We start from the raw sequence: 12,548 nt of genomic DNA, 5'->3' as shown, positions 1-12,548 counted from the left end.
GTAGGCGTTGGAAGCGCACCAACTGCTATATGCTTGCTTGTTTCATTATAGCAAGTACGTCAGCACAGGTACAAAGGAGAGAAAGACGCCAACGGGCAAAACGTTGCGCTTTGATACCGCCGGTACATGAGCGCTGTGGCTTGGGGATGTCCGTCCGGCGCCCGCCCAGTTATTCTCGGATACGGGAGCCGGCGCCTGCAAAAGTCGGGACCACGAAAGAGGAGCATGCGTGCAGCGTGTTTGGACCAACAACCGAACGTCGTCCAGACCCGGAGAGCACTGTGCACCAGGGCTTATCTGCTACTACTAACCATGAATCGCCAATCTTCACGTGCGGGCGCCTTCTGTTACATTTGCCTGCGAATCGCGATCGATCGTTGGATGGCATCCTCCTCAGGCACCACCATGCTTGTGTTAGCGGTGGGGGGCGCCCACAGAGACGACTTCTTCTAGGCTCTCTTAGTACTAACTCTTAGCAACTTCTCTTGCGTACGTACGTCCGTAGGTGTACTTGCAAGCGCGCGACCGCCCAACTGCCCAGCCGCTCCATGTAATGCCAACACACAGCAATGGAGATTGGCCCTCTCGGAGGTAACACCTCGACTGAGTAGTAGATAAAAAAAATGTCTGCACCAGGCCGCCCATGTGGCAGACGTTACATGGCCCCCAAAAAAGACTGGAAGCCCAAAGCAATCAAAGCAATAGGAAGCCTAACCTTCGCCCCCCCTCTCCACTTTCTTTCGTCGCGGCTGAATTCACATACACACAACGCCTACCAACTTCTCCAAACAAAAAAAAATCCTATAGAAAATGGATCCAGAAAAGAAGACCCAGAAAAAGTCCAGAACTCATGAACCTGGGCCCTTCCTCGATAACAAACACTTTGTAGACCCACCTGGCCGCGAAATCACCGAACCCGATAAACCACCCCATCCAAGAGTAAACAAAAAAATGTTGGTACCAGGCGGCGACGGGCGGCCCTAACCGGCGCATCCATACAGAACAACACATATATCGGCGGGAAATTACGATGTGCAGCCTCAACATCCCGATGCGTTCCGTAACCTGTAAATGATATCAAATACTTCTATTTTTTCCCCTGGGTGGTCATCTCATCTTGCGTGACTCTTTTGATGAACATGGAGGCTATAATAGAAGACTGATAATGTATCACCATGTGTTAAACGAGATGTGTGTAATGTCGGGGAAGCGACAAAAAAAGCGGGATATTTTGATTAATCGTTATGGGGAGTGATGGGGGTGTGTGTGTGTGTGTGTGTGTGTGTGTGTGTGTGTGTGTGTGTGTGTGTGTGGAAGCGAGACAAGGGACGCCGTTGGCAAAAAGTCCATTCTTTTTTGCGCTTCCCCGGTGGGAACAAACGCCATTCTTTTCTTTTCTTCTTCATGCGCCTTCCCCCCACCCCCCACGTTGCCCACACATACAGTACACACGTAGCCCGTGATTGCCCACTTTCTTCGCAGACCCAGGGGAGAGAGAAAAAAGCGCTCAGCCGAGAGTGAATCCCGGGTTCTCCGGCAAAGGGCCAGAGATACCGCGACGGATAACGATTCTAGTTAGTACACAGTAAGGCGATGTTGGAATCTTCCCTGCGAGGCAAACGGAAGGTTGCGTGTTACAATGCAGAATGCCGAAAGTCCCAACACAGACCCTCTTTCTCTCTCTCTTTGGCATTGCCACAAGCCCATCACCGGAAGGTTGCATCAGAAAGAGAGAGAGAGAGAGAGAGAGAGAGAGAGAGAGAGAGAGAGCTGTGCGCATCCCAAAGTTTAATTCTCTCTCTCTCCAACCCGCATGCTACGTCCCATCAGCTACCCTTATCGAAAGCATCAAAAAGGGCGTGTGCGTAACTATACAAGCCACACACCATCAATCGGACCCAAATCGTGAGTTCCTGATTTAACAAAAGTCGCGGGGGCCGCCGCCGCCGCAACACACATACACACATTGCCAAGTCATGCCCAAAATAAAATCTTTGCCGCCAAAAAAAAAACGGAGCGCGAGCGAAGCCAGCCCAGCCATTTTGCATCGATTCTAGAATTCCATTGATCAATCCGACGGGGGGGACAAGAGAGACGGCGCCGGGGGGGGGGGGGGAAGAAGGGGGGGGGGGCCGTAGCTTGACCGTGGAAAGAAAAAAACGGAATGGATCACACAACACTAGGGCCAGGAACGCGTACTTGGCAGGCACACACCACGCACACACGGGCGCAGGTACCAGGGGGGGACAGCGTGGCTGCACGCCCGAATACGAGGGAAAGGTCATCTCCGTTGCGCGCTTTCGCGCGTGCGGCGAGAGCTGACTAGAGACTGAGTGTTTGCCCGCCCCCTACCCCCTTCTCTTCCTCTCTTCCGTCAGCTGCGATTTTTTTTTCGGAATTGGTTCTCATTTGTCCTGCGGCGTTTTTTTTGGGGTTGTCTTGCTCGCGTCATTGTTTGTGTGTGTGTGCGTGTGTTCAGGAACAAGGGAAAAGGGGATCGGCAGTGTGGCGCATACTAGCGGCAGGGTGTAAAGTTTGGTTCTAACTGCATGTAACGTCAGAACCCCCTAAATCGATGTGTGCTGGTTGGTTAGTAGTCGGGTAGAAGCAGGGCGGGAAAAAAGGGTCCATAACATGCTGCTGTTAATATCACAACGAATAGGGCCAGGCACAGGCGCGAATAAAAGGCAAAAGCAAAGGGTTGGCTCGTGAATTCGTAAATCTGTAATTCGCAGTAGATACTAAGAGAGAGTTAAAAACGCTTGCAAGTACTGCGCCCCTAGAGTGAAGCAGGGAACGATAAAACCAGACCAAGTACCATGTACAGATACAAAGGAGAAGAAAAAATATTGTTTCGAACCAGCGCAATTGATAAAAAGCTACGCATTGCGTGTTGTTTGGGTCTCCAAGCCGCCCTGTCACCTAAAGTAGAAAAGAATCGAAGAACCACCCAAGAAGAGGCATTAGAATCCCCTTCTCTTGTCTCATGAAAGGCATCATGCTGCCTAAGCGAGATCGCAGCACCAGAGACCCACTTTGTTGGCGCAACCAATCTTGGAGTAGTTGGGCGAGGTGAGAATCTCGGCGTGGCCAGTCTGACCCTCGTAGTCCCAGCCCTGGGAGAACTGTTGGCATGCATCGCCGAGGCCAGGAAGGTTGGGCATCTCGCAGAGCCATCCACCGACGAAGACGTACTCGAACTTGTCGGGCTGGCCGGGAGCGAGGACCTGGGCTAAGGTGTTCTCCAAGAGGTGGTGCACCATGACACCGTTGTCCATGGTGACGACCTGGAGAGCGTTGGACTCGAGCTCAGTAGAGTACTCGAGCTGGCTGAGGCCGAGCTTGGCGCGCCATTCGTTGACGACATCCATGTAGCCTCCAGTGGAAGGAGCTGGGGAGGGAGAAGGTGAAGGGGTAGGAGTTGGCTCGGGAGTAGGAGTGGGAGTAGGGGTTGGCTCTGCCTCCGGTTGCTCAACAGGCGGCTCTGGGGAGGGGCTGGGGGTAGCCTCAACGTAGACAACAGATGAGAAGGTGGAGGGAGCGGGAGCGGGCTGCTCAGCCGGGTAAGTCTCAGGAGCGGGAGTAGCAGCTGGAGCAGGAGTAGCGGCAGGAGTGGATGAGGGGCATGGAGTGGCCTCGGGGGAGCCCTCGGTGACGTAGACAGTGTGGACTACGTGCTCGACGACAACCTCAACGTTGGGGTTGGCAGCTGGGTAGGAGGGAGCGGCGAGCGCAGCGCCAGCGAGGGCGGCGATGGAGATGGCGATGGAGGAGCGCATGTTTGTAGATTTGTGTGATTTGATTTTGACTGGATAGGTCTGAACTTGGGGGGAATTGACAAAAAGGGTTCGACGGTCGACGAGGTTTTTTGGTTATATGTTTGCGAAGAGAGCGTGGTTATGCCGTAGGGCGGTAGAGAACGTGGTGTCAAAGACTGACAATGTATATAGACTGAAAGACTGGCGTCGAACCTGGAAGTCGCAGACCTGGGGTATCAAAGGAAGGGCTGGATACAATGAGGGGACAGACTACATTTATACAACATGGCGCTAAGGTAGCGAACGGGCGCTGTGCAGCGGGTATGAGCCTGGAAATGAGAACGAGCGCCATCGCAGGTCCGCCCACGGCCCCGTCCCCTCCGCAGATTTGCCAATGCCTGGAGCTAGAGCGTCTTAGGCGGATCTTTGCTGCCAACCTCGCCGCTCGGATCCTTTCATTTCATCATCCCCTAGAGCGACCTAAGACCACGCGGGTGACCAGGGGGGTTTTGGAGTCCGATGCACGGCGCGCCAGTATTGGCTGACAGGGCCAAACCTCGTGTCTCTATCAAGCGCTTTTCTTACGGCAGCTGCAGGCCATCCGCATCACACGGCAGACAAAAGTGGTTTTGTGCTGTATTCGCTTTGCTTGCCTGGCGCTTCGAGTGTGATTGTCGACGTCGCGGCTGGCCATGGCCAAGGTCAGGGGTAGCACGTCCAATGATTGGGCTGGGCGCGCTGGGCTCTCATAAAACCACCCGCCATGGCATTCCAGGCTGAAGACTAGCCCAGGAGCGGCAAGACGTAGACACGGTTGCCAGTGCGCACGTGTCCCCTGGCGGGTAGGGGTGTTCTCACCGGGCTACGTTTCAGATATTTCCTTAGTCCCCTCACACAGCTGTGGCTTGCTCGCCGGGCCTTCGTACAGAAACTTTGTGCACTGGGGCGCAGAACCAGACAGCTCGGCCGCCAGTGGTGCACAGTTGCTCCGTTCCTTTGACCGAAAACAGTCGACAATGAGGCTTTGTTCTGGCAGTTTGAAGATTCGAGACTGGCGAAGCAAGTGTTGTCAAAGGGAGGGGGTTATGGCGACTAATCGCAGACGGGAGGGTCTAGTTACGAAACAACGGATAGAAGAAAAAACCAACGTAGATCCCGTTTGTAACGCTCAACCATGAAGGAGGGGAAACATGCAGGCTTCCCGCCACAGCAGCATCCTTCCGCCATGGCAGTGGATCGTGTGGTCGTGGGCGACACCCGCCATCGTCAGCGTCTCATGGTACTCGTGTTCCGAGGCGTCCCCCCTGTATCACCAACCGTTTTCTTATGCCTAGACACCTGCCTCGTCCGAGTCTACCTGGGCATCTAAGCCGATGGAGTTTTTTTTTGTTTGGCATTGGTCATCGAGCATGAGTACTCGGACGTGCAATGAGTATGCACGGGCTGAGCTTGATGAGCCGCATTGTAAGCAATCACCCTACGGCCGGGGTTGAAATTTCTCGTTATTGCTCTACTGCCAGTTTTGCCCTAACGCGATGTGTTGCAAAATTACCGCTGCAAGTAATGAGGGTATAGCGGAGAGGCGCCTTAATCCTGTCTAATTTCTCGCCCGCTCTGTTGCGTCACCAGTCTGTTTGTTCATAGTCGGGCTAGCCACAGATGAAGCGCCAACTGCGTCCCGATCCTCAGGCCACAAGCTGGAGTGAAACGCAACGTCGTGGTCTGGATGCATTCGAGGCCGCATGTCTTGCGCGTCCATTCCACAATACTGCGAAGTCGGAAAAGAGCCTGACTGCAACACTACATCACCAGGCCCACCGCATCTGCAGTCAAAGGCTTTGTTGATCAGACGTGGTATAGATACTTAAGGACCTGGCACATGTGTATAACAGCGCCATTGGGATGCGCCGCTCTTTTGTTGGTCTCTGGTTGTGTGTCCCTTTGTCAGATGTTGCTTTGTCAAGTCTTACCTACTGCCAGCCACGAATACACACTACGAACATGGACACGCATACATGCCGCATCCGTTGCCGCAGCGTATGTGAACATGTTTCCCCGCTTCCGCGGCAGACGGGAGGATTGTAGCCGATTGTTTGCGCGGATGTGGATGCAAGATGCTTACGCAGCAAATGGCGCTGATGGCCGAGCGTCATGGACATCAAACAAACGTGGAGAAAAAAAAACTCCTATCGATTAGATAGTAGTAGCTGGCCGGAGTGGCGCATCCTCACTGGCGCCATGGTGCAGCGCGTAAGTACGGCTCTGACTCCGTGAGGGTGCCGGCGTGGTTGACAGGTTCTCCGTGTCTTGTCTTGTTTCACATGCATTCGGTCCTTGGGGAAGCGGTCCTAGGCTTGACTGGTTGCGTAGGCGGGATGGGGTGACATCAAGTCTTGCTCAAAAGGTGAAGGCCAAGTGGTGGTGCACTCAGCCCGTCGCGGAACTCGCACTATGACGCGTGCAGCCCGGCCCAGACTGGAGACGTGGACCACGAAAATTCTCTGCTCTCCATCGGCTCCGCAGTCGAGTGTTGGTTCAGCTGCGGCCCAATGGGCGTGCTCGTGGGGTTGCAAGGGCGTCTAGTATGTGCCGACAGGCAGGTAGGTGGTGGTTGGGTAGGTATGCCGCTGATGACACTTCAGACGCCGCCGCCGCAGTGGGCGTCGACTTGGAGCCTCGTTGAATATGCAGCACCGGGCAGCGAAGATACAAGAGCGATAAGAAGCCGGATGGGGACGATTCACAACATGTTGACCCTTGCCGGCGGATGGCGAAGGGCGAATGGCGACGGCTGGATGCAGCTGCAATGGGGCCTTGGCATGTCCAGGTACCGTGTGCCGCGCCAGGTACCCGCACACCCGTTCACGCATCCTGCGCCCCCAACGGCTGCAACAAGGCCATCATTCAGGTACGTGGCAAATCCACGCCCGCCTCCAGTCACCGCTCCCCTGGCTGCCCCGCCGCGCAATATTGATAACATCGATAATATTCCCGCGTCCAAGCTGCCGACCATGGCTTCTCCGCCTCGCTAGCAACGTGGACAGGTCTGCCTGGCTCTCCAACCCACACCCTTTCTTGCCTTGCATGCGACAAGTCCGCCGCAGGACGCTACACCACCGGGCGCTGTAATCCCTACATCATCACCTGGGCCCCTCTAGCCCTGCTGCTAGCACCGTGGAGCTCCAGGGCATACACAGGGCATGCAGCTCGGCTAGCACAAATCGGGCGATATAAGCCCTCGCCCGTACACTGCCCGACGTTTCCACACATTGAGTTTGCTGGGAGGAAGGGATCCGTTTTCCCAAGGGAAGAGACCCCGAATGCCATCAAGAAGAAAAATATTTGGTAGGCCAGGCCCAGCTAAGCATAGCCACGACACATTCCATTGCGTCCCTTGCTTTAGTTCGCGCCACCAGCACAAAGGTACCGTCAGATGAAAAAGAAACATGCGAAAAACCCGGAACCCAACATTCTAGGCCCATGCATCTCCTTACATCATACGTCTAGGCTAAGTGCCGCCACCCTGGTACCTGACCAACCACAGCCCTACAATGCCGTCTCCACTGTCCACGTTGAAGCGCTGAAAGCACTACTGCACCGCGAAAACGCTTCCGTTGCCGCCGTCGCCGGACTTGGACAAAGTTTTTTTTCTGTCCTCAACCTTTCACGTAATTCGCGGGCGCTGCCTAAGGCGGGAGGGGGGTCACTGAGTATTGGGGGCTGAGGCTAGTCTTAGTCCAATCCTTCGCCGTAGATACTTTCCTTTATATAAGAGCGAGGATTGCCATCGATTCTTACCCTTTGAAATTCCGAACACTGTTCAACATTCTTTTCCCCCGTCGCCTTCGGCAACACATTCCTTGTTCTCCCCAAGAGGCTTTGACAGCTTCCCTTACAGTCCCTCCGGCACACCAACACGCAAAAAATCCCACACTCTCTTCTTCAACCCGAAGATCCACATACCAGCACTCATTCGTCCTCCGTTTCGACTACGAACCAGGATATCCTTTGAGTTGATCTCTCTCTCACTCACTTCCACGTGACTTCCACCCACCGACTCCACGTCAAACCCACCAAAAAAACTCTCACCATGTTCTCCAAGACCACCCTCCTCATGGCCCTCAACGCCGGCCTCACCCTCGCCGGTAACGCCATCCTCACCAACCGCTGCTCCTACGACATCTGGGTCTCCTCTGTCGGCAGCTCGCACCAAACCCCCTGCACCCTCGTGCCCGCCCGCACCCAATACACTGAGGTCCTCTACAACACGGGCACTTCCCTCAAGATCTCCTCAACCGACAGCATCCAGAACGGCGAGCACACGCAATTCGAGTACTCTATCGCCGGCGGCAAGGTCTGGTACGACATCTCCTTTGTCAACTGCGCCGAGGGCGACTCCGCCTCTGCCTGCCCCGGCCACGCTGAGGGCCTGGCTATGCGCGGCTCCAATGACCAGTGCGGCGCTGCAGACTGTGCTGCTGGCGATTATTGTCCTACCCAGGCCTACTATGTTGATACCCCGCTCATCAAGCTCGGCATCAAGGAGCCCGTCTTTGACTGCCCTTCTACCGATGTCGATCTCTACATGACCGTTTGCTCTGGCGAGGACTCGATCAAGAGGAGTGTCGCTGGGCGTGTGGCTATTGACCTTGAGGGTTAGGGGCTTATTCGAGAGTACGACTATAACGCGCATCGGGGATGCTTGCGGGCGTTGACGCTTTTGTTTTTTTGTTGTCTTCTTCTTCTTGATCGCGATCGCGATCGCTTCTTTTTTCTTTCTTCGATTCTATCATGATATATATGTATTAGGGCTAGACAGGGTCTGAGCAACGGTTTGATTACCACTCAGCATGCTTTGCGGGATTGGATGTCTTTTTTTCTTTGAAGGGGGGGTTTGGATTCACGACGGTACACGATATGATTATGATATGACCTGGGAAAAATTCAGAAAAACTTGATCTTTTGCTGGTATGCAAATGGATGGTCTTCGACTCTCTCTCTCTCTCCATGTGCTTTGTGACTTGAGCCTGTTTCGTCTCCATATTCAAATCTCACATACCCCATCGATTCAGATTATCATGACATCTCCATCTCTCTTTCCTCACTGCATACCCCACTAATTCTTATACCACGGTATTGCAAAATCGAACCCTCCCCCCCCAACCCTTTTCCTTTTTTTTTCCTCCCCCCCACCTGCATACAGCTGAACCACACACGCTCCCTTCCCCCGCTCAAAAGCAAGCAATACTAATAAACCATGTTTACTTCTTACACCTGCATCTTTGCGCGCGCCGCGTAATCATACGATAAGTAGCTTCCCTGTAATCTTATCAAGCGAGGGACTGCCCTCGTGGCGGGGAATTGCGCTCTGCGGATTGGTCCGAGGGTCTACGCGCCCAATTTCCGGGTTGTGTCTTGGAAAGCGAGGGGATGCGTTGGCGAGTGGCGCTGAGGTATCGGGAGGGAGGGGGAGAGGGGGAATGAATGGTGCTTGGGGGTGTTTTTTTTGGAGTGGGTAGGTGGTATCTTGATAGCAGTGATGTTGCGATTGAAGGGGGGGGGGAAAGGTATTCGGGTGTTTGGGTGTTTGGAAAGTGGCGTTTGTACATGAACTGCGGCCTAGTGATGATTTCGATCGGTGGTTTAGCAATGGGTGTTGGTGGGTGTGCTGTTGAAAGTTCCTTCAAGTGATGGTTGAGCGGATATTCATGGTCATGTCACTGTTCAGTGATTTACTCGAGGACTCTTTGTCGCAGTACCTGGTCGTCAACCATTCGTAGCTCTTTCCTTGCTTTGTTTGATTAGAATGCGGTAGTTACAGAAGAGTCTATTATAGCGGCTACATCAAGAGGGAACTCGCCATGGCCGTCCGTAATGGAAACAGGCGAAGAGGTGATACTGCACGCTTGACACTGTTGGCATTTTCGGGCTGATTTGGTAAGTCAGACTGAGAACTGAAATATGTATACATGTGTCGAGATCCGTTTCTGAATACTCGTTGTGACACTGAGCAACACGAACATGCTCTTTCCAGAAGAAACTGTGTACCTGTCTATCCAGAAGCACTCATGCTTCACGAGACACCTATCTCAAAATGCATCTATGGCCCCAAATTAAAGGTGGTCCATGAGGCGTGAAAGTTCCTAAATACATGAAGTAAGGCCTTTAGATTTTGAATACTCGCTTGAAGTTGAGTTAGAGTAGACGGATACGAGTGCCAAGGGGATGGCTGTCCTATCCAACCTTCTTAAGCAATGTTACACCAGGAGACTACAACTGTAAGAGTAAGGATAGATATACTACAAAGAGAAACGCGACGTCTAGAACTGAAAGCCCAGATTCTGCACGATCATGCACGCTCGGCTGAGAAAGGGGTTATAGCAGTGATCATCATTGAGCTTCCAATGCCCAGGACGGAGCAAAGGACTTGAAATGGCAACGCAACACGCGACACTACCACGGTGGCTAGACACCCATGGGTGGATCATGCGAGCTAACAAGACCTCATGTGGAAACCGGCTGGATATGTAACGTATGTACTGTCTACAGATTAGAGCGAGCGCGCGCCTCCCATGCACGAACAACAAACTACCACCTAATTTTCGCCAGTAATTATTGCAGGCCCAAGCATGTGCTTTGTGAATTTAAAAACGCCATGCCCCTTGTGGAAAACAGAGTCGTGAAATCGTGACATCGTCATCGCCAAAACGCCAAAATTCAGGCAACCAAAAACGTGTAGCTTAGTACCGTCCGACAGAAACCTCACCAACAAAACTGGGATGCAGCTCAATCTCGTCGGGCGGCGTATCTGGTGCCAGTCCACCTTGTGTGCTCAACCTTCTGCCCGCTAGACTTCCGGCGACGCTTGCGCTGCCTGATCGGCCACCGTCGAACCTCATTCTTTTGCTGCTGCGGTCCATGACCTCGAGTTCCTCTCGCAGATTACCAACCTCCTCTTCCTTTTCCTTCCACAACGCAAGCACGGCCTGCCTCTCCTCGTGCAGTCTTGCCTCTTCGGCTTCCTTCTCTTTCCTGATGAGTTCAAGCACTGCGTCTCGCCCCGCTTTCGCCGCAGCCTCATCCTGCATGCTTGTGCCCGTCGAGCAGCCAATCGCGCCAAGTATGTCGCCCTCTACTGACAGAATGGGTACGCCACCACCCAGTGTAGTGAAGCGCCCTGAGATAGTATTGCCAATGCCAGATGTGGCGCTGCCTGGCCATGGTGTTTCTTGGTATGCGGACGTGGGAATTCGGTTTCCGGCGGCGGTAAAAGCCATGTCCATGGCAGTATTTATGGAGGTAATCTTGGCGCCATCCATGCGTGTGAACGACAGGAGATGAGTGTGCGCGTCAACCACGGCGATGCTCCTGATCGGTGGTCAGCTCTACTCCGCAAAAGTCATGTGTTTAATGAAAAAGAGGGGTCGTACATTGGTACACCAACTTCAATGGCATGTTGCTCTGCTGCTTGCAGAGCGACTCGCGCACCGCTTTGGGTCAATGTAGGTAACGCTGCTGTCGCTGAAGCTGTTGGTGCCATATTGAAGTATGAATTGCGCATTAAACCGGAAGGCGGAGGAAGCAACTTTGAGGAACCGCAAGTAGCAAGGGAAATCAAGGCCGTCCGAAAAACAGCCGCGGTCTCGTGTCCCCCAGCTCTTTAGTACGCACCAGAGAGCGGGTATGCGGCTAGACTATTACAGATTGGTATGTCTTTCCAGGCAGGCCAATCTCCTGAAGGATCGAGAAAGAGTTATTTTACGATAAGCAGCCCGTGGCGACTGTAACTAACGAAATCCTGACTAGAAGGGCCGCGGATTCATCACACAGAAGTGGAGTAAACGGGCGATAGGCACCAAGCTCGCCTTACCCCAGGTTAAGGGTCTCAAGACCGGGACTGCTGGTGCCATGTTCTGGTACTTTGTCAATCTTTATTCAACACGGATGCACAGTGCCGTGTGGAGAGATTTTTTGTGGGCGGGTTAACATACCCCAATTAGGCAAGCAATATGCGATGTGGACTGATGCACTGGGGTCCCGGATCTCTATGGCTGGGCAAGACCACGTTAACAATGCTAATAGAAATACCTCATGGCAAAGCAGGTATCGCTGATAATCTCTGGTATACGCGAAAAGGATGCTGAGCCCTGGAGGCGTGTATCACCCTTGTTCGAGGTGCTTGTGTCCATTGGCGGGGGGGGCATGATGAGACTGGATGTTGTGACAAAGTTGAGAGCCTCATGTCTATAAGATCGACAAGACTGCACAAGGTGAAGCCGATCATGAGTCTGCCGTCATCGTGCAGCTTGATGTGGTGTTGTGTGATGTCGTGTGATGGTTCCAACACGAATCGCACTGGGGTGCACGATTCAACGCTAGTCCACAGTGGGGCTTAGCGCCATGTGGAGAAATCCTCCGCGCCTTCGTCGACTTACGCCGCCTTCACTTTCGCATGCAGCTTAACTTCTGAGTGCTGAATCACATTAGAACGAGTATCTGATACCACGCCGCTCAATCTCGGAGGTGTCAGCACGTGTTGCTTCGTACGAGAACCCCTAGGTTCATTCTCGATACCTCCATCTGCCTTACACTCCACATGTCGCGTCTACTACAAACCAAGCTAGCAGTGAAATCAACAAGACTGTGTACTGGGACGTCTTTGTTATGTCGGCTCGGGTCGCAAACCACCGGCTGTACCCGTCGCCCCCGGAAAACCACCGTAGCGCTAGTAAACTATGGCTCGTCAAAGGCTTCAAGATACACTATGCAAACAAGTGCTGAAGGAGGAAG

General features: G+C 53.3%; 4 protein-coding genes across 4 annotated transcripts; 2 read left to right on the top strand and 2 right to left on the bottom strand.

The window, feature by feature from the left end:
• Nucleotides 1–2,695: 2,695 nt before the first annotated feature.
• Nucleotides 2,696–3,993, bottom strand: PSV08DRAFT_328178 (uncharacterized protein). Its single transcript, XM_014225065.2, has one exon. The coding sequence runs from the start codon at nucleotides 3,777–3,779 to the stop codon at nucleotides 3,006–3,008; it is 774 nt and encodes a 257-aa protein (XP_014080540.1). The 5' UTR covers nucleotides 3,780–3,993; the 3' UTR covers nucleotides 2,696–3,005.
• Nucleotides 3,994–5,759: 1,766 nt separating this feature from the next.
• On the top strand, nucleotides 5,760–7,107 carry PSV08DRAFT_250987 (uncharacterized protein; the record flags this gene model as incomplete). The annotated part of the gene is made up of 5 exons (XM_066092431.1): nucleotides 5,760–5,795; nucleotides 5,956–6,008; nucleotides 6,223–6,358; nucleotides 6,401–6,666; nucleotides 6,945–7,107. The coding sequence occupies 5 exons, from the start codon at nucleotides 5,760–5,762 to the stop codon at nucleotides 7,105–7,107; spliced, it is 654 nt and encodes a 217-aa protein (XP_065948191.1).
• Nucleotides 7,108–7,569: 462 nt separating this feature from the next.
• PSV08DRAFT_328170 (uncharacterized protein) lies at nucleotides 7,570–8,749 on the top strand. Its single transcript, XM_014225064.2, has one exon. It carries the CDS (start codon nucleotides 7,849–7,851, stop codon nucleotides 8,416–8,418), a length of 570 nt encoding a protein of 189 aa, XP_014080539.1. The 5' UTR covers nucleotides 7,570–7,848; the 3' UTR covers nucleotides 8,419–8,749.
• Nucleotides 8,750–10,263: 1,514 nt separating this feature from the next.
• PSV08DRAFT_365283 (uncharacterized protein) lies at nucleotides 10,264–11,336 on the bottom strand. The gene is made up of 2 exons (XM_014225063.2): nucleotides 11,189–11,336; nucleotides 10,264–11,126 (listed from the first exon to the last, which is right to left on the bottom strand). Exons 1-2 carry the CDS (start codon nucleotides 11,317–11,319, stop codon nucleotides 10,499–10,501), a joined length of 759 nt encoding a protein of 252 aa, XP_014080538.2. The 5' UTR covers nucleotides 11,320–11,336; the 3' UTR covers nucleotides 10,264–10,498.
• Between the last annotated feature and the right edge of the window lie 1,212 nt (nucleotides 11,337–12,548).

This window comes from Bipolaris maydis, assembly GCF_028858645.1.
Source record: "Bipolaris maydis strain C4 unplaced genomic scaffold PSV08scaffold_14, whole genome shotgun sequence".
NCBI classification, from domain to species: domain Eukaryota; kingdom Fungi; phylum Ascomycota; class Dothideomycetes; order Pleosporales; family Pleosporaceae; genus Bipolaris; species Bipolaris maydis.
The sequence above is the reverse complement of the archived record's forward strand: the minus strand, read 5'-3'. Positions and strand labels throughout refer to the sequence as shown.

Coding starts and splice junctions, on each gene's coding strand:
- PSV08DRAFT_328178 (XM_014225065.2), bottom strand. CDS start 3,779: ATGCGCTCCTCCATCGCCATCTCCATCGCCGCCCTCGCTGGCGCTGCG.
- PSV08DRAFT_328170 (XM_014225064.2), top strand. CDS start 7,849: ATGTTCTCCAAGACCACCCTCCTCATGGCCCTCAACGCCGGCCTCACC.
- PSV08DRAFT_365283 (XM_014225063.2), bottom strand. CDS start 11,319: ATGCGCAATTCATACTTCAATATGGCACCAACAGCTTCAGCGACAGCA. Junction 11,127..11,188: donor ATTGAAGTTGGTGTACCAAT/GTACGACCCCTC, acceptor ACCACCGATCAG/GAGCATCGCCGTGGTTGACG.